Genomic DNA, 21,557 nt, shown 5'->3' with positions numbered 1-21,557 from the left:
CCAAAGAGTTATATATACTTTCATCTTTAAAATTGGAACCCAAATGTATTTTGCTGAAAACATCAGATGCATCTTCCCTTCTTCTATTTGATGAAAATACCATTTCTACCGGAAGTTCTTTAGTGTTCCCTTTAAGAAAATTGTCGAATTCCTACATCATTGCTACATCGACACCTTTTGATGATAGCCTCGATTCTGCAGCGCAGTTTGCTATCGCAGCAACAAAAGATGATACACAAGTTTCTATCACTTTCAAAATGGATGTGGACAGAAAATTTGAATACGATGGAAGAACCTATCAAAATGGAGATGTGATGCATTTAACGATGCACCGATTTAGAACATTCCAATTTGTCCACAAGGCGATTTTTACGGGAACAACTATTAACGCGTCATATCCGGTGGCTGTATTTTCGGGAAATAAGTGCAACCGACTGGGATACCTAGGAACATGTAGTAAACTTATCGAGCAGATTCCTCCTATAAACAGACTTGACAATTCCTTCATTGTACCTCCAACTGTCGGAAGGTTAGGGTTACAAATCCGCATGGTTTCCCCATTCAAAAATAACATGAGATACCGAGTCGGAAAAATGTCAACGACTACAACAATTGTGGAAAATGGCTTTCATAATTTTATCGTGAAAAGTAACGAGGTTGGCGTAATTGAGTCACAGAACAAACTTCTTGTTACTAGTTTTGCCATACCGACTGATAACAAATACCTGGAATACATAAGTATCTAAACAAGTATTTAGTTGTAATCCCCGAAGGCTTTGACCACAATTACATTTCGATTGTAATTCCAACTTCATCTTTTCAGAATCTTAGAATCAATTTTGCGAAAGTTAACGAAGTTTATAAAGTTTTTGATTCGACTGTGGGTCTGCAAGGAAAAACCTACAGTGTAAGTGTGGTGAAAGTTAAACCTGGAGTGCTGGGTATACGTACTGTTGACAGGGTTCCGTTTGGGCTTGTTGTGTATGGACATAGAATGAATGATGGTCATGGTTTTGCTGGAAATGTGCTCCTTCCTGATCACTGTGTCTAATTAATTTAAAACAGTGAAATACCCAGTGAAAATCAATAGCCTCCTATTTGATTCATGATGAATCATCAAATTTCCATCCACCTATTTTTTTTCTTGTGTAGATGGGTAAGCATCTTGTTTTATTACATAGTTTTTTTTTCTAAATAAAAGCAATTCTAAATTTTGAACGATATCGAATAGTTTTGAAATAAAACAACATATTGTTCATCTCTTATTAAAGAAATTTTGCATCAATGGGTTAAAACTATTTGTTTATATATGCAAGTTGAGGCATAGTTGCAATGTTCAAACATGAATTATTTGTACTCATATTTGATTTTCATTTTACTGTAATCTTTTTATTTCCGCGTTGCATATGTAAGGCACTTTGTTTGCTGTCACAATTTTCCCACAGAAAAATGTCTAGAGGTCGTTAAAGAAATATAAGGCAAGAAGACATTTAAAAACCTAACATACGTTTGAACAGAAAATGAAATTCCTTGTAATTATGACCCCGTTTGTTAATTAAAAGCTTGTATATTTTTAACATTCTGTGATTTATTTTATCTTATATTGAGACTCATTAAAGGCGTCATTGTATGCAAATGAAGGTCTTCAAATTTAGTTCAATGCTTTAAACTTACGACAATTGACTAGATAGTTTTCATTTCTGTGCCAACGCCAACTGTCAAATAGGATCTCCATCTTTAATCCCAAATCTTAATGACCCGTTGTTTTGTTTCTAATGCACCATGCTTGTCGAAGGAACAGTTACTTCCTACATTACATGTAATGTCCATTTCCTTAATTATTCAAGAGGTATTTAACCTATCAAATATTTTTTTTATTATAACTTTTTTAATATCACTTTAATATTTTCATTTACACAGGAAGAAACAAGACCTTTCAGTTAAAACTGAAAGGCGGCTTTCAGTACCTTTTCAGTGGCCATTCAGCCACTGAATGGCACATACATTTCGGTGACCTTTCAGTTGCCTTTCAGTCACATTTCAGATACCTTTCAGTCACCATTCAGCGGACACATTTCAGTCAACTTTCAGTGGCCTTTCCATCAACTTTCAGTGACCTTTCCATCAACTTTCAGTGACCTTTCCGTCGTCTTTCAGTGACCTTTCCGTCGACTTTCAGTGACCTTTTTGTCGTCTTTCAGTGACCATTCCGTCGACTTTCAGTGACCTTTCTGTCGTCTTTCAGTGACCTTTCCGCCACCTTTCAGTGATATTTAAATCGCAATTTCGTAATTTTTTCACTAGCGTATTATTTTATAATCAGATAGTTTTCCTTAACAAGGAAGCCATATTTTAGATAAAGATTTATTATTCAATCTTACTTGTGTTTTTTTTTACTTATCGTGATCAAATTCGGGTACCTTTAAATATGTCTAGGTAATTATTATTGATAATTACAAGAATAAATAAATCGCTTATACATGCCTCTTGTAAAAAAAAATATATAGGAGATTTTAGCTTTCTAATGATATTGCTTTAATAAAATCATTCTACTAAGTTTTAGATAGAGAATTTACAATGATCTTAAATCTTTGACACAGGAACAGGTGCCGGTCTCTGATAATTGTCATCATTCTTATAGGAGATGTGTAATTAATTTGTCTATCCCCAAAATAAAATATGTGAGACTTATTCAAAATGATTTTTAATTGAATATTTCTAGTTACATTAAGAAAATAAATTCTTCAAGTGATAAAAAATGATGATCCGATAACTGGTTCAAAATTTAAATAAATGCATAACATTCTATAGTCCTTATACATGTATTTTGTCATGGAAATAAATAGGTCTGATTAATGAGACAGAATTAATATTATTTAAACCATTTCTGGAAGATCGCAAGTATTACTGATCAATTTCGTTTCTTAATTATGTAATTGTCAAAACTGCAGGATATTTATTTTTTCAAAGACATTATTTTAAATTAATTTTTAATTACAAGAATAAACAAATCGTTTATACATGCCTCTTGTAGAAAAAAATATATAGGAGATTTTAGCTTTCTAAATGATATTGCTTTAATAAGATCATTCTACTAAGTTTCTAGCTATAGAATTTACAACGATCTTAAATCTTTGACACAGTAACACTGTAACAGGTGCCCGTCTCTGATAATTGTCATTATCCCGATAGGAGATGTGTAATTAATTAGTCTGTCCCAAAAATCCGCGCAACTAACATAGAATATACAAAAGATATACAAGATATATACACATCGCAGCTCCTCGATACAACAGGTGAACTGATTGTTCCATCGATTTCAATAAATTAATTGATTTTAAATTTCCATTTGTCCCTTAAGAAGTCATAGCGTAATTGATAAGGTTGCGGACATCTACGCAGGAGACCCAGGTTCGATTCTGGGCATGGGATGATTTTTTTTTCCTGTATTAATTTTTTCCTATTTTTTTTTATTCGGAATTAGATACATTTAATGCTATTATACTAAGAAAAAGTGAAATAAAATTTTTAGGTTAAAAAATAAGCCGATTATTCAATAAAATGATTCAACTGAATGATCACGGAAAGGTCACTGAAATGTATGTGCCATTCAGTCGACTGAATGGTAACTGAATGATCACGGAAAGGTCACGGGAAAGGGTCTTTTCAGTGACCTTTCAGTGACCATTCAGTGGCCATTCAGCCACCATTCAGTCGACTGAATGGTGGATTTTCATCCTGTGTTAGTGCAATAAAATGGTTCTCCATTATGGCTGCTCAGTTAATAAAAACCTCAATCCGTGGCCAAGTCATGAATTCAAAACCCTGATCGCGACTGACAGAGGTCGATATAAAGAAAATAAGTAAGAACTGTAAGTGGCTAAGCGGTCGGCACTGAATTGAAAGATTGGGCTCTTTTAAAGGAGACCTTACAAAAAAGTCTCCTCTGTGTCACGATAGACTTTGGCAAGGTATGAAATCTCTAATATTATTTCTTTCCGCTTTTTCAAAAGCCAGTTGATCTTATATGCCTATCGTTCTGTCTGTTAATGAATCCGTCACAATAAGTTTATTCTTTTGAATGAGTACATATAAAGCTCTTGTTGTCACATCTGGATAACCTCTGGCAAGACCTTTCCGTCGTGACGTCGTGGTTTGTCCTTAAGGTTTGTCCTACTTATTAAAATATTATACCTTTTGACCTCATAATTTATAATGAGTAAAGACAGTTTTTTTCAAATTTCATATATACACTACTTTTGATAAACCCATTCTAAATGGGACATGACTTTTGACCTCATGACCTTGGAGTTTGACCTTCAGTATATTTATGCAAGATGATTAGATATGACAGGCAAGACATTTTAAATATTACATAGATGTTTACACTCAAATCAATAAGGCCCTGAAGGCAAAGGACTACAATTTGCCGAATCTGTTTGTGAATAATGATATGAAATATTTTTTCCAAGCACTTAACCGATTCATCAATGTTACAAAATGCAAAAAAAGTTAGATCTGCCGAATCCGGATGTGGGTGCCGTCTGAACAACCTGCAATTATCCGAGGTTTTTCTTTTCAGTTGTTAACGGGACAGCTACGTATAATAATTCTTTATAAAGAAAAAAACGCAGAAAAAATGCTCTAGATTTAAGCATATTTCCTGTTTCATTAATATTTTGTGTTTATTTCGTAATATTTTGTTCGATACATTAATCTTGTCAGAAAAAAACAATTTGTCATTGAATCAAATCTTGACTTAGGTTCATCATAGTAATTGTTATTGTCATCATGTCCCGATGATGGCAAGAAGTACAAAGTGTGACCTGTCGGCAGGGGTACTCCCTCCTCCTTTGCATCTGATCCCACCACTGATGCTTTGGAGATCCGTGTGTGTCGTGCTCCTATTTTGTATTGTTTTATGGACTTTCAAGCTTGAATACTGTGTGTTATCTTCATATATTTCATTGCATTGTATTCACCATAGATAATATACACTGATATCGTTTGCTGTGTCGATTAACTTTCAATTGAATAATTAAGGCACTGATCCTGCTCACACCAATTAAATTGGGAAGTATTATGCAGTTCGTCTTTTCTAATGCTATAGGCTTTAGGCTATAGACATATGAAAAATTTTAAGTTAGAATTTCCTTGTAGGGATTTTAATTTTATTTTTAATAAAAAATAAACCAAATCATTAACTTTGCAACCATGATATGGAGAGGTTTCACTTGCATATTTTTGCTGTCGCCTATGTTTAGTATCATAAAACATACTAAAGGGTATGGTAAGTACTAGATATTTATGCTGTTATTTAATCTAGTCAGCTTTGGCTAGAAAAGCAGTCAAAAATTTAAGGGCCAAACTACTGATTTTTCATATATGAAAATAACACATACTGGTAAGTTATTAAAGCTTAATGCATATGCCTCAAGTTTTTAAAATTATTGGCAATTAAAAGATTTGAAGAAGAAAGTGCAGTTTTGGCTTTATTGTGCCCGAGAAATTTCATGTTCTTAAAAATTATAAAATTGACTTTAACAAGAGTACAGCAAATGAATAATCATTAAAGAATATGGCATGAAAGAAGGTTAGTCTGGAAATTCTGGATCAACAGATCTTTCTTTTAGCAAACAAAACATTTATCAAAAAATGTATAATGTTTGACTTAGAATTGCCCATAGTTCGAAGAACATTCTTGAAGAATTTCAAAAATTCCCTAAATGTAGTTCTTTCTCCATACCGAAGAGCATATTTTAAATTCATTGCACCCTACTTAAAGACGGACGAAAATGTGGCTTAATGTTTTCAGTGTTTGCACTAGAGACTGGGAGTTAGCCGAAAATTCCCAATTCATGAGTTCGAATTCGGGAAGTGGAAACCGGTTTTTTCTGATGAGGTTGTTTTAACCGAGGTCCCGTGTTGTAGTAAAAGCTACCCCCTCCCCCCAAAAAGGAACTATTCAGGGGCCAGGGGTGATACGTATCGACACTTCCTAATATTCTTGCACAAGATGAAGAGATAGATCATGTGAATTTACACGAAAAAAAATATATGAATTTACATGAAGGAATATCATACCTACAACGGGTAAAATTAGATTTCGACAAGATTTATCTCCTTTGTTTTTTAGTTAACAATAAAGCATTAAAATTTCGTTTAAAATCCTGTTTATATAAAAAATAGAGAAAAAGAAAAGGAAGTAATTATTTGTTTAGCTATTGGTCTATAAAATATCGTTACACAGTGTTAGTTGCATCTAGTTTTTTTATATTAAAAATAAAAAAAAGAAATGTTACATTGACTTCCTGCTATTCACCCGTATCTCAATGGTTAGATTAATAACTAGAACACAAGTTGACAATCAAAAGGTTTTATGATAGTAAGGAAACAATTATAATAAAATCCTTTCAATGAGGATAAAATTTGAATACCGGTAATACATGTGTATTTCTATATAAAGAATAAATTAGATATCATAGTTTTTGCTTTATTCTGAAAAAAAAACCTGCAATGTTATTGAAGATTTACGTAATGTTGAAATTTGCAGGTGTGCGTGTTAAGTACTTGAAAATTTAAAATGCATCTGTATTTTTTTTAAGTTATGGAATATATCTAAATACAATCAATTAGCATCGAGAGTTCTTTCAGCTATATATACACCTCCTTAGATGTCACACGATTTGGTTGACCATATATTTACTTGTTGATTTATTTGTACATTGATATCTAATATTTATTCAATGATATCTTTTGCGTTACAAAGCAGTTTATTTAGTGCAGCATTTTTGTATCATATAGAAGTAAATTAATATCAGAAGTAGAAAATCTATGAAGCTTGAAAAGACAGGAAAATCTACGCTAAATACAGAATACCTGACGGTTAGTAATACCCTCTAGAACATTGATAGTCTATAATTCTAAAAAATGAAAATGAACTTTAGAAATCGAAATGCAAGTGTATATAAAATGAATATTTAAACAAATCTCGATCTCCCACATTTGTCACAAAAATTATCAATAATAAACTTCTGATTTATATTTAGTTTAGTTGGTTTGATTGTTTTGAACTGGAAGGTATTTTTCTGGAAATGCTAGGACAGATGCAAATGCCTGAGGAATGATAAGAATCTTGAACTTATTTTACTTTTTCTAAGTTGTTACTGTTCATTCATTTATTTTTAAATATGTTGCAAACATTTCGTTTGTTTAATTGTTTCACGTCTCTATGAGAATTGTGTTATTGATGTCCAGAAGTCACCATTTGCTTGTGAAGGACAGCAAATTAATACCTTTACTCGGCACTAACGGCGTTTGAGCAGTAACGGATCTTTTTTACGCCTACTGCAAATCTACTGCGGCTTGTGATTTTAGTTTATGTGATCTTATCCGAAAAATCTACATCCAAAGTGGTACGAGCCCGTGACTATAAAATAAAGTCCTCACTCTAAAAAAACGCACCAACAACTGTAAAACGCGGGTAACAGAATAGAACTAAATCAATTAAAATTACACCTTTTAAGGGAAGCAATTTTCAAAACGCAATTTTGTTTAAATAGTGTCATGATCATGTTATAAACCAATTCAACCGCTAATCTCAGTGTGTACACCATGTCATAAAACTATGTTTTTATTTGTGTTTTTATTTGTATGCATACATAATTATTTAAACTTTGCACAACCACAACAGACTTTTACATACAAACAACACTTTTATGAAACATCGTCTGGATTTGAGTTACAAATTATGGAATTTAGTTTAATTGCATCGAGTATAATTTTTATTTTCGAAAACTATGCCTTTAAAGGTTTAATTACCATGCTTCAGTAAGTATATGAAATCTTTTCTTTTAGTTAAATAAGAACATTGCCAATTTTGCAGCTCATTGTCATATAAGTTTAGGTAGAATTACAAGGTCTAGCATATACTTAAGGCTGTTAAAAAAGTTGGTTCCACATTTTTTTTCTTTTATTTTCGACAAAAATACGTTGAGAAGATATTTAAAATTTGTAATATAGAAGCCATTCTTGCAACTGATCAGATTTTAACCGTTTTTTGTTGTATCAATAAGGGAAGGAAAGGTATTAAAACAGATTATGTCTGTTCAGAAAAATTAGAGATGACGCATTTTTTGTGAAATATATGAAGCACACAGGTCAAAACATCCTTTTCAAACACTATGCAAAGATTATCAAATCTGTAAAAAATTTCAAACCTATTCTTTTGAAAAGTATGGCTGAAAAATTGCCGACTCGGCGTTAAACAATAAACAATCAATCAATCTTTCGAAAAGTGATCTATTGTTCTTATACGTAAGCTCATCAGCTTGTCATCATGATGCAAGAAAAGGTATGAAGAAACAAATAACAAGAAACAAGTAACTTACTCTTTATTTTCATTCAAAATGACTTGCATTTCTATCACTCGGGTGTTTTAAAAATGTTACATATATTTTCATTTGGACTAAAAATCCTATAATTTCCTGCTAGAAATGAATTGCTATAAATCTACAGCAAACTCTTGTGATTTTGTCAGATTTAAAAAATTCCTCTCTTTAGTTAAGCACTACTTTGACATTTTTTGAAAATCTTTCATCATGGAACAAACTTTTTTAACACCACTTATTTTTTCCTAGAAAATATTGCGCTTGGGAAGAACACGTGGCAATCCACGTCATTCGGAAATCATACATCTGACAAGGCAGTAGATGGATTAAAGGCAAACCTGTCTGGTCCTGGAAACCAATGTAGTATATCAAATAATAGACAAACAAAAGCTGAATGGGGGGGTAAATCTGGATAATATACTCAGCATTCGATCTGTAGTGATATACTATAGAACAGAAAATAGCATTTGGGGTATGTATATAACATACATAAAGTTTAAGAAACATAACGTATAGCTTTTACTGTAATTTGAGCTTGTCCTTGTTTCATATATTTCTTGTAAGTTTCTACTTTTTAAAATTTTTCCCACTTTAAATGACTTTATCTCAGGTATCATGATAAGTCTATATATCTTTTAATAATGACAAAACTTTTACATCTATCCTTCTAGCACCTTTCGTTAAAACTCTTCTTTAAGAAATTCCAACAAATTAAGTATATTTAAAAGTTCTTCACAAAATAATTTTTCCAAAACGGTCCTTAATATAGTTGAGAGAGGCACTGGTGTTATGAGGACGGGCCAATAGGCAGGAAGATCAATGAAAAAGCATTAGAAATGAACATAATCATTTTTTTGGAATTTGAAAACTAAAACAAAAATGAATTTTTTACAATACTGTAGATCACTTAATTTTCGCGGCAACTTATTTTCGCCAGATAGTAATTGACTCTTGATTAGCGAGACAAAATTTTCACGAATTGTGGTTATTGCTCTACTATTATACGCGAGAATTAAATTTATGCGAGCACATTGTCTTGCGTAATTGCTTTTACACGAAAATAAAGTACTAGCGAATAAAAAGTGATTTACAGTAGCATAAATTCATACCGAACATGATTATAATGAATTGACTCGTATATATCAGAGTTATTTTTATTCCTTTCGACTTAAAATATATATTAAGTATTTAACGGATATAACGAGTTATAAAAAAAAATTTCCGGCACATGTAATTTTTATAAGGGTGCTTTATTGTATTCCAGACTCCAGCAACCAATACCCCAGTAGATTTTTGGGATTCTCCCTCTACATTTCCAATTCCACCCAACGGAATAAGGGCCATTTGTGTTTTCATGACACAAACTACACAGTAAATACAATTCCATCTGTTGTGACCATAAGCTGTCCTGTACATGGACAATACGTTATATATTACAATGAAAGACTAGACGGAACATCGTACCCTGCTGGCTATTCAGAATATGCTTTCAATGAATTATGTGAAGTCGAAGTTTACGGTAAGCAAAAAAAACTATATTAATGTTAAGGAAATAAAGCGACATCAAGATAAAACTGTAATATTTTCAAACATTTGTTATTTCTTCGATATACAGTGATTACCAGGAATGTTTTTATGATGATTTTTGTTTATTCATCAATAAACTTTTTTTACACTTTAAAGTACCGATGTTAGACGTGATGTCACATACAAAGGACCCGTTAGGTACCTGTATTAGGTATGGGTATTATTAGATAATTGAAATGAAAGGTTATTACAATATTTTCTAAGGCTGTCCATTGCCAGGCTTCTATGGAAAAAGTTGTGACCAACCCTGCCCTAGCAACTGTCGATTTTGTCACATAGACACAGGCATATGTCAGTCATGTAAACCAGGATTTCAGGGATATCAATGTGGAGTTCGTAAGTACATAAAGAAATAATAATGGGTTTTGTGCTTTTGATCATCAAGTTTTTTTTTTCAATCAAAGATGTCGAGTGATACTAGTTGCAGGGAAAATTTGATCCTTTAAGCAGTGGAATTTCATTGGTTTACTTAAAAATCGATTTCTTTTCATAAGACAAATTGAACAGTGATGGGGTAGAAACGTAGTTGGAATATCTTTCAATAGGTCATAAATCCATCAAACAACTGATGTTTAGATATACATGTAAATGTGCAGTCAGAACTTGTAACTTAAAGGTGCATGGACAAGAATTTGAAGTTAATATTTTTTGTATAGTATCACGACTTATATATTGAAATAGCATTCCACTCAAAAAGATATTTAATTTTTTATTTCAAATTTGAGTTATTTGAACTTCAAAGATTTGGGTGGGTTTGATTGAGACATAGAACCAAACTTTCATTTTCAAATAGGATAAGGTTGATTATAATATATACTCTTCTCAAAAAAAGAAACGCATAGTAGGAACAATACCTTGAAAAATGTATGATAGTTTTGTCATACCTTTTATTTTTGTATGGATACGATGTATTTGAGTGAAATGCATGATTTTTTAATGCAATTGTTAACTTTTCAGCTATTCTACAAGTCTCACAGACAAAAAGACCTGATTTTGCAAATTTTCCCCCAAAATTATTATCTCAATTTTCATTTGTTGAATTCCGATGCAATTCCATCAGGTACAAAGGGGCTATCAAAAGCGGGGGTTCTCGAAATTTTGAATCTGGTTTTATCTAAAAAATGACGCTTATTAAAAATGCTGCATCTGAATTTTGCGTAGCACAAAAAGGAAAATGGGCGACTGGAAGCAGAGATACCGCAGTCTACAATTGCAAGAGGTTTTAATGTTACACACAGACAATATCTAACCTATAAAACATAAACCATTAACATCGAACTCCCAATGTTCGCAAAAAATATGGTAGACTAAGTATGACGTCAGCAGCACAGCATCACTTCCGATTGTGAACAATTAATGCTAATATTTTTTTCAAAAAATACGTAAATTGCATGAATGTAATGCAAGGACGTCATCTAAAGCATTAGCTATCCCTGAACAGCACAGATCATCTAACACGACCGTTTTCAGTTGACTATGAATTATTGCAAGAGGATTATTCATGCCATTGTTCCGACCCCACAACGCCCCAAATATCGACTTCAAAGATCTCAGACTAATAGAGTATGACCACAGCATCACTGCTGAACATTTTGGTTAACCTACTGGTCCAGAATGTTTATCTGAAAGCCTCTTATAAGTTTAAGAGTGCTTCTGCTTTGTAATGAATGTTAGACAGATTACTGCCTCCAGGACGTTAGAAAAGTTGGTGGTGGTAGTGTAATAATATGGAAAACGGTATTATAAGAAAGTAAGATTGATTTGGTTCGAATTCAATGGACTTTGATGGAAAAAGGTACTCTAACAATGTTCTACCTACACATACCATTCAATTTTGCAGCATCCTAGAGCCGTATTGCAATCTCACAATATACAGCCACATATGGCTCGTTTAACACACCTATTCTCGCAAAGAAACAACAACCTGTTTCAGCCAGAGTCATCTAAATCGCTAGATTTAATCCAAATTAAGCAGCATTGGACAAAATGGATTAACATGATTTGCCAAAGACAATCGCATCCCCAGACTCTGCAACAGCTGACCAAAGTTCTACATTTAGAGTTGGAGAGTATTGCTATACAATTTTCATTACACACAATTGCTTCCATTAGATGCCCTTTGTGGCTATCATTTGTGTCTGCGGGGGGCATACCAGATATTGATCTCTAATGGTCTTAAACTGACTATAATTTTAGAATTGTTGAGTAATTATGACATTAAGATAGTATTCCTGTTGTTTACCACATTTCTGTTTTATCACTGCATCATCTTACTAAATAATATTTATGTTCAATGTGTCACTAAAATTCTACTATGCGTTTCTTTTTTTTTTTTGAAGAGTATATTTAAGGTATATGTACGAAAACTAGGTCCTAATATAAGTAAGATATTTTAAACCGTTTTATTCCTAAATTTTTAGTGACAGGAACATATACTATCTAAAGCAAGAAGAATCATTTAAAGCAAATGTGTAACTTGGGGCGCATGGCGTTTGTATTCAAATCTTAAGTTTTATTTTTCTTGTTCTGTAAAATTCTAGAACAAATCCCTTTCCTTTATTATATAGTAACTTCTTTAAGGATCAAATAACAATCTTTACAAAAAATCGTGCTGATATAGGTTCGCATACTTTACTTTCTTTAAAAAAATGAAATTAATACACATTTAGATTTTATGTCTGTGTAATTTAAGATATTGTTTTCTGGAGCATTTGTGACATAACAATCTTTTTTCAATTATTCAAATGAATAAAAGTAAAAATAAAAAATATGTACACAAAAATAAAAATAAAAATAATTGATTTAAGCGTGTGGTGTCCGAAACTATGGTGCATTCTGTTCAAAGCATTGTGGGAACTGTACTTACGGAGAAAGGTGTCATCCAGTGACTGGAATCTGTACAAACGGATGTGACGTAGGAGTTTATGGAAGCAAATGCAAAACAGGTAAGGCTTAGAATTCTGAATATAAAACAGTGTATACATGTACATATTCTTAATTTAGTTTATAGTTTCAACATATTTGTAGCCTGTCCCGACGGATATCATGGAAGGAATTGTACTGAGGTATGTGGTCACTGCGATTTATGTGACAGATTTACTGGAAAATGCACTACTCATTGTTATGCTGGTTGGAAAGGAGTCACCTGTAATGAAGGTATTTTAATAGTTTTCTTTTTCAAAATTAAAATTACTTTCTTCCTTGAATGTACTATTATATATTTCATTTTACTGTTTCTTTTTGTTTTTGTAGTCCGCGTGGCGCAGTGATTAGAGCGTCTGCTCTAGAATCGCACTAGGTGCTTGCACGAAAAAGATCCCTCAGTGCTCAGTGGCCCTAAGTTCCGAGTACAGTTCAAAGTTTGCAGCTCTAAATCTCCACCGGCATATGGTGGCCTCTCCATATGAGTGAAACATTCTCGAGAGGGACGTTAAACAATTTACAATCAAATAATCGATTACTCTTTTCGTTTTTTTTATTCTGGCGGAAAGCAGTTTTAAATTTAATAGAGTTTGAAAGCATTGTGTCACTTTTTTATGTCTAAAAATAATTGGTCACCAGGTGTCGTTTTTTGCACATATGAGAGATAAAAATAAAAATTCCCCTGTATCGTTGAACCACGACTATCATAGGAATATACTTCTGTAATGTTATGAGTGTGTTTTGTTTTTATTAGTTGCTATAAAGTGTTGAAAAACTATATTATTATTTTTTGGAAATGGCCGGGCTACTAAGGGAAAAAAGTGATTTCTCAGTCCGCCTACTGCAATTTGATTGAACGGCAGTTTGTCATGTTTCTTGCTTATTACCTACTTATACATTTTCCTGTATATGTAGTTTATTTTTATCCAATCAGCATTCAATGACGCAAGTAAATTAAGGCAACGTATAGAAAATTCTATGCAATTGACTAAGAAGAAGGTATGGTTTTAGCTTTATTGTGCCCTAAAAATGAAAAAAAAATGATAAAATAAAACGAAGAATTATTTTGCATCTTACATAATGCGTATTAAAACCCACCCTGATGAGATGCACATCGCTGAATTCTGTGCCAATAACTCTAAATACCCTTGACTAATTTAACTTTCATACCCTTGCAAATTTAAACTTGAAAACATATTCTATGAAGCTATGAAAATATATTCACATGAATGACGGTAAATAATAATTCGAATTGAATTCTCTTTTTATTATTTTCTGTACGTAAAGAATGTGACAGATTCATGTATGGATTGGAATGCAAAGAAACCTGTGGAGAATGCCGAAACTCAAAGCAATGTCATCATGTGGATGGAAAATGTTCAGAGGGGTGTGCACCGGGCTTTGCTGGTTCTCTGTGTAAAACAGGTAAAATAAAGCCATTAATACTTAATGTGAAAAATGAGTTCTCTGTGTAAATTATTTCGAAACAGCTTTTTATCTGTATAAAATAGCTAAGAACAAAAAATGCTCTGTGTAAATGAAGTTTTGAACAGCTGGGCAATTTGAAAAAAGCAGGTAAAAAGCAATAGTTTGTGTGAAAGAGATGTAAGAATCCATCCTTCGTTGGTTTGGAAAATTGAAAAGACTTAAAGGTGCTCTTTATGAAACAGATTAGATCCTCTTAAGCTTTGTAAAAAGGGGTACGAACTTATAGTTTCCTTTCAAGGTTGTAAAAATCACTAGTTTACTTTGTTTAATATTAAAGGACCAATGGTTTTCAATATAAAAGGGACAACAAATTCGGTATCTAAATCTGATACTAAAACAGATACAACTCTCTATGTCACGAAGGTTAAATAGCTCTTCATCTCCTCATTGTAACAAAGGTTGTTCATTGGGATGGAAAGGGATGCTGTGTGACAAAGGTACATAAGATACTGTAAATGACTTATTTTTGCGTGCGCGAATGCACTCTTGAACGTCAAATCGCAAAATATAATGATTGCGAATGGGAGATTGATCAAGAGGATTAACATAGATTTCAGCATCATTATAATAAAGGTGAGTAATTTTATTTCGTGTGTGATGCTTCTCGCGAAATTTTGCGATAATTAATTCTACGCGTATATTTAGGAATTAACAATTTACGAATCATCAATTCATATAAAAAAATATTCAGGGCAACATTCATTATGTTAGTCCTATAAAGGGTGGAATATTTTTTCTTAAAAGTAGATACAATAATCTATTTGTTAGACAGATGATAATTGTTTTATCATAAAAACCAAAAACAAGTCATTAAAACAGTGTTGTTTTTATTATTTTTGTACTTCATGTATTATATACAATCTGACTGTACAAACTATATCCAAAAATTTACTACACGTGTACTTTTTATTTACTGCGACGCCATGTTTCTTTTTTTTCGTCGCGATGGTATCGCTTTGTTCAGTAAATCATTTTTTCGCCCGACTGGTTAAAATGGTTTGTTCCAAAACTTTATTAACTTCTACGAAGTAATCATATTTTAATGTGTGATCTTTAAAATAAAATTTAAAAAAAGCATTGAAATTGACACTTTACTAGAGGAAAAACTCTCACCTACCTACCAACCCAATAGACCGAGTCTGGAGAGGGTTAACAACATTTTTTTTAAAGTTGGCCTAATAAGATTTCTAATGAATAAAATAATTGGGTAAACTCCCTCTATCGATAATACTGAAAATAATTTGGCCATAAATATGAATTTAACAGTAACCAACCATTCAATATACATGTAAGTGCTATTTATCTACACAGTTTACATTAACTTTATGAAATTTAAATGGGTTTTTTAAAAGGTGTGGTTTGAATGAAATAACCTTTCTAATTGGTGTATTTAAAATTTGATCCTTTAGAGAAACCCGACAAATGATTTTGATTATTGAACTTTTTCATAATGAAATATTTTGGAATGTTAAACCATTAACACATATCATTTTGAATAAAAAATACTTTTTTAAAAAAGGAAACTAACGAAGAAATTATGAATTAAACACGAATGAATTGATTTATAATATCATACGGTAGGATTCTTCTCTGGTTTCTGGCTAGATAGAATATTCAAAGCTATTTGTTGATATGTCATATATTTGGATGTAAGAGATAAGACCTTATTTTCCTTTTCTCATCTCAATTATACAACTTTAAATAGAAATGATAAACTGTGTTTGAAAACTAGCAGGAACTATATTTTTGGCGGAATGATGGCGTATGAAAATATCTTCTTTTCTTGCTCTCGAAATTATTATAGAACATTGAATTTAGTTATAATTTTTACGTCAAAGACGAGACAAAATTTTCAAATGTGAGTTAAATTAATAATAAGTGACTAAAGTTTCAAAATATATCAAATAAATAAGATTTTTTACACATACTAGAACTATGTTGGCTTTTAAATGTTTCAAATAAAAGTACATATTTTAGCCAAAAATCCGTAAAAAGTGTTATTTCTCTCTTAGTAAACGATCAAAACTTTTAGTTTTTATATCATTTTGTACCTTTATGTGACAACTTGACCATGTGTGAAAATTGGAAAAAGTTAAATATAGGACGCATATAAAAATAACTGATAAATCCTAAAAAATTAGGAAAAGTATCCATAACTATCAATTTTATTTAAATTATCCATGTCAGTTTGGTAATATTATCTTAGAGGCCCTATATTGTAGTATTTTTTATGCAAAAAGAAAAACATTCAATCCTTTGAATAACAAGTAGGTACTCCATGATTGGAAAGAGTATTTTTTTTATTCTTAATGTCCAGGAAAAAGGTAATGACCTTGACCTGATCTTGCCTCTAATATTAAATGGTCAAATTTAATCTAACTGATACCATCACTTAATAATATTGTCTTCTTAATTCTGTGAAAATTAAAACACTAAAACACTAAAAGTGCGCATCAGCGGATTACCGTTATCTGTAGATGAATCTGCGGTTACTGAGCTTTTGGACAAGCTTGGAGTCAATCTGAAAAGCAAAATAATGTATGAAAAAATAAGACACCCTGTGACTAACAAAATGACCAGCGTCCTTAATGGAAATAGATTCATGTACATCGAACCCCTTGAAAAGGATAAAGCTTTGCCTCGGGTTAATTACTGCGCTGGTCTACGCTGCCTTTTGTTTCACTATGGCCAACCTAAATCTCAGCGCAATATCACATGCACTCAATGCTGGGATACAGGACATACAAGACACAGCTGCAAAAATGAACCCCGATGTAAGGTTTGTAAGAACCCAGGACACAAACCTGGCGATCCAAAGTGCGCTTCATATAAAATTCAAGAGAATGTTGTAGCCTTTAACGGTGAAAATAACATTTTGTCAAACTTTTTTCCATGCGACCTAAATATTTTTGGAATGCACCATAAATCGGCAGAGCACGCATTTCAATATGCAAAAGCTCTAAGATGCGGAGACTTGGATGCAGCCAAATTTATCCAAGGGGCAACTGATGCCTTGTCCGCCAAACGGTTTGGTGATAAAGTAAAAGTAAACGATCAGTGGAATGTATCATGTGAATCTGTTATGACAGGAATCATAGAAAACAAATGCGCTCAAGTTCAATTGTTCAAAGAGAAGCTGAGAGCCGTAAAGAAAAACACAGTGTTTGCTGAATCCACGTTCAACGACAAATGGGGAACTGGACTCGACAAATCCGGTACAGAAAACACTAGAGCTTCTGATTGGCCTGGACAGAATCTTCTTGGAAAAATCATTGGTAAAGTGGACCAAAAAATCCGAAAACGTAAAAAGAGCCACCAATGGAGTCAGCCGAAACAGAGTTCTAGACAGCAAAAGAAGCATACCACACAGAAAAACATAGCCGAGATGATCCAATCTATGCGTAACGCAGCAGAGGTTGATTCTGCATCAGACGGTGAATCGTCCTCGGAATCCGAATCCGACCCTGGTGAATCGGCGAATGGATAACTCTCGTAGTCGGCATCAGGACAGATACTGGATCCACGCATTCGAACGGACTTATCTTGGACTTCCTTAAGAATTTTGCGGTATATATATATTTTTTTTTTCTCAAATGGTATATTTTATGTTTTGTAATGAAATATGTAGAAAGAATTGATTATGGAAAAGTTAAACTTTATTACAGTAAATGTAAGAGGTTTAAATACTGATGAAAAGAGAAAGAAATTATACTCATGGCTGTTTGAAAAAAAGTTAGATATTATACTTTTGCAAGAAACGCATTTTGTTGAAAAATATGAACATAAGTATAATCTCGATTGGAAAGGAAAAGCATATCATTGTTTTAGCGATTCTGTATTTAGTAAAGGTGTAACTATTTTATTTCGGGAAAACCTAAATATTGATGTTATCAATGTAAAAAGGAATATTTGAGGAAGAATATTTATGAATGTAAGATAATAGACATAAGAGATAGACACATAGCAGAATTTAGCTATAAATTATTGAATAATATATTATGTAACAATGCTTATATGAGTAAGTGGAAAAAAGATATTTCTTCTATGTGTATACATTGTAACAAAATAGAAAATGCGAAACATCTGATTTTGAATGTAATAATGTGTCTAATATATGGAATACTATAAGCAGTTTCTTATCAATTAAAGTTCAGTGGAAACATATTGTAGTTGGTTTTTTCCACGAAAAAAAATGATAAAACTAGATATCTAAATCTACTTATTACTTTTGTGGCATATAGAATTTACAAACATAAACTGTTATGTAGATTAGAATCTTTATGTGAAACTGAATACAATCTATACAATCATGTAAAAAAATCAATATATTTCTACGCCTCCGTATTTTGCTTTCTTGAGGCTAACACTGAACACAGGATTTTTGAAAATCTTTCCAAATTAATGTGAAAATTACTAATTCATGTATAAATACTACTGGGAAGGGACCTGTCTTCCAGTAGTGCTGTCAAAAAGGGGGGAGTGAATAGACTGTGAAACGTATTTGTGGCTCCCCCGGTTGACAGCTGCACTGAAATTATATCTTTACCTTAACTCATGTATATTGTATAAATATATATTTTTGAAAATAATTGAAAATATATATTTTACCCTAATTCATGATGTATACTGTATGAATATATTTGTTGAAAATAATCGAAATTATATCTTAAACTTAATTCATGGTCTTGAAATAATTGAAATTTTATCTTTGCCTTAATTCATGGTGAAATTATATCTTTACCTTTATTCATGATGCATACTGTATAAATGTATTTTTTAAAAATAATTGAAATTATATCTTTACCTTAATTAAAGATGTTTACTGTATATATATATTTTTTTAGGAAAAAAATTAAATGATATCTTTATCTCAATTCATGATATACTCTTAAATTTTTCTATATAATTAATACATGTAACATCCTGCGTGATGTCATAGGACACAAATATCATTGTTTAGAAGGAGCTTAGTCAGGGCCCCATCCCTGGCAGCTGCCTTATTTTTTTCTAGTTAGTCAATTTTTTGTTATAGATTAGGTCTGGGAAATAAATTGTTAAAAAAAAAAAAAAAAAAAAAAAAATTCTGTGAAAATTTCATACATTTTTAAATATAAGAAATGTGAGAAGAATCCTACCTTAATTTCACCTGTAACTTTGTAATAAGTTTTCTGTAAACAGAATGTGACAACGGCCATTATGATAAAGATTGTGGGGAGAAATGTAAAAATTGCAGAAATGAAACACAGTGCAATCATATGAATGGATCCTGCTTATATGGCTGTAAACCTGGTTACATGGGAGACAATTGTTTACAAGGTATTAAATGATTCAATAGTATCAAATGAAACGTCTTTATTTCATACGGTACATGAATGATTTTTTTTTGCTTCTTGGCATCCAATCAAAACCTACGTGTATAACAAACACATCAAACTTAATTTGACAATGCACTAATATTGTTTTGTTATTAAAATACAATGAACTCATTTCTATTTCTCTATCCAACTGTGGGACGTGGATAAGACCGTATAAACAGAGTGTCCGTGTTGCATGAGGTAATGGAACGTAAAAGATCCCTCACTGCTCAAAGGCCCACAGTGCCGAGTGTAGGACAAAATGTGCATCTCTTCACCGGCAAGTGGTGGCGTCTCCACATGATTGTAAAATGTTCAATGGGGAAGTTTAATAATCAATCAATCAGTCAATCAATCAATCATTTCAATCTAATTGGGTCGAGGATTTGTTTTACAAACATTAACATTGGTAAACATACTATTCAGTGGTAAACATACTAGTACTTGTGGCGTTGTAAGGAATATCATTAGATTTTTTTTTTATGTTTGCTGGGTGTGATATATCCACAATAATTGAAAATGCATTTCAAATATCTAAATATCTAAAGTTATTAAAAAAAGATGTTATTTATTCTTTTTTTTACCTGTTTGTTTTTCTTTTTATATTAAGTTTTTATATAGTAAAAAAAAGATATCTTTAATGCGTTTCTGTTTCCCAGTAGGTACACTATCTGTCTTTAAACAACACTCTTTTGCCTTTTTCTTTTTTACTTGTACAGTTCAGGCTGTTTCGGATTATCAATCCAGTTTTCATGGCGTTTTGGCTGCACTTTGTGTATGCGTACTGGTTAATATAGTTTTAGGAAGTATTCTTATTTTATACTGGTAAGTTGAATAAATATATTTAATGCTTTTCTTAAAATAATTTTGTTATTCTCGTTTCTTTGGTTAACATTAATAACAACATAATGTTTAGAAAATATTTATTTCGTCTTCTTGTAAACATTACTTATACTTTTTTATGTTTTCTTTTCATTTTACACTCGTAGAATAACCTAAGCTGTTTATAATTTTAGTAGAACATTATTTATTTATAGTTTCTATACTTTTAAAAAGCAAGAAAATAAAAAGAGTACAAATACAGAAGACTTATGAGGAAAATGGCGATTCTAGCAAAACCAATGATATACATGTATATGAAAGCACCGGGAACGGTACCAATAATCGATATGAAGATGTTGAAGATCTGAGTCAACCATCTAACTATGAGGACATGTTAAGTCCTTTGTAAAATAAAACAAAGAATAGTTAACTTATGAATGAATAAAATTATGCATTTGGTATCGTAGATAATTAATACTTCAATGCATTTTGTTTTCGGGGGTTTCAATGCAAATAAAAAGAAAAACATTGCAAATTTTGTACAAATATGTATAACAGAAGAACAAACACCTTTTTTCAAGTATTTGTGTACATATATGTAAAAGAAAGGAAAAAAAATCTGTAAAACATTGATACATTTAACAATCATGCTCATATTGTTCTACATGCATTTAATACTCATAAATCTGATAAATAAATCACCATAAATGCTTTTGCTAAGATTCAATACACAGTATGTGTACTTAGATTTCTATTTTAGCGGTTTTTGCGCAGACGAGGGTGCGCTAATTCATGAATGCAGCTAAGAATTCATTTATATATATAATATACAACAAGAAGGTGTGTAGCGCTCTTTCTTGATTACTCCAAAAACTTCACATCCATCGAATGCACTACATTTTAAATACGCCAAAAGATGTAAACGTACCCTAATTTATGATTTATTTATTTAAATTCACTTTCTTTTTCAATGCATTAAGAATTAAACAATCCA

The 21,557-nt window shown here is 31.8% G+C and overlaps 1 protein-coding gene across 1 annotated transcript; it reads left to right on the top strand.

Annotated features, from left to right (window-relative positions):
• Positions 1 to 257: 257 nt before the first annotated feature.
• Positions 258 to 21,149, top strand: LOC134238671 (multiple epidermal growth factor-like domains protein 11). The gene is made up of 10 exons (XM_062720789.1): positions 258 to 529; positions 8,723 to 8,862; positions 9,655 to 9,909; positions 10,182 to 10,313; positions 12,785 to 12,922; positions 13,005 to 13,133; positions 14,187 to 14,324; positions 19,566 to 19,703; positions 20,461 to 20,566; positions 20,798 to 21,149. The coding sequence occupies exons 1-10, from the start codon at positions 258 to 260 to the stop codon at positions 20,970 to 20,972; spliced, it is 1,623 nt and encodes a 540-aa protein (XP_062576773.1). The 3' UTR covers positions 20,973 to 21,149.
• The last annotated feature ends 408 nt before the right edge of the window (positions 21,150 to 21,557 follow it).

This window comes from Saccostrea cucullata, unplaced genomic scaffold (assembly GCF_032062105.1).
Source record: "Saccostrea cucullata isolate Sc308-1 unplaced genomic scaffold, CSIRO_AGI_Scuc_v1 ctg7393, whole genome shotgun sequence".
NCBI lineage: Eukaryota > Metazoa > Mollusca > Bivalvia > Ostreida > Ostreidae > Saccostrea > Saccostrea cuccullata.
Note: the sequence above shows the minus strand (reverse complement) of the source record. Positions and strands in the feature narration are given on the sequence as shown.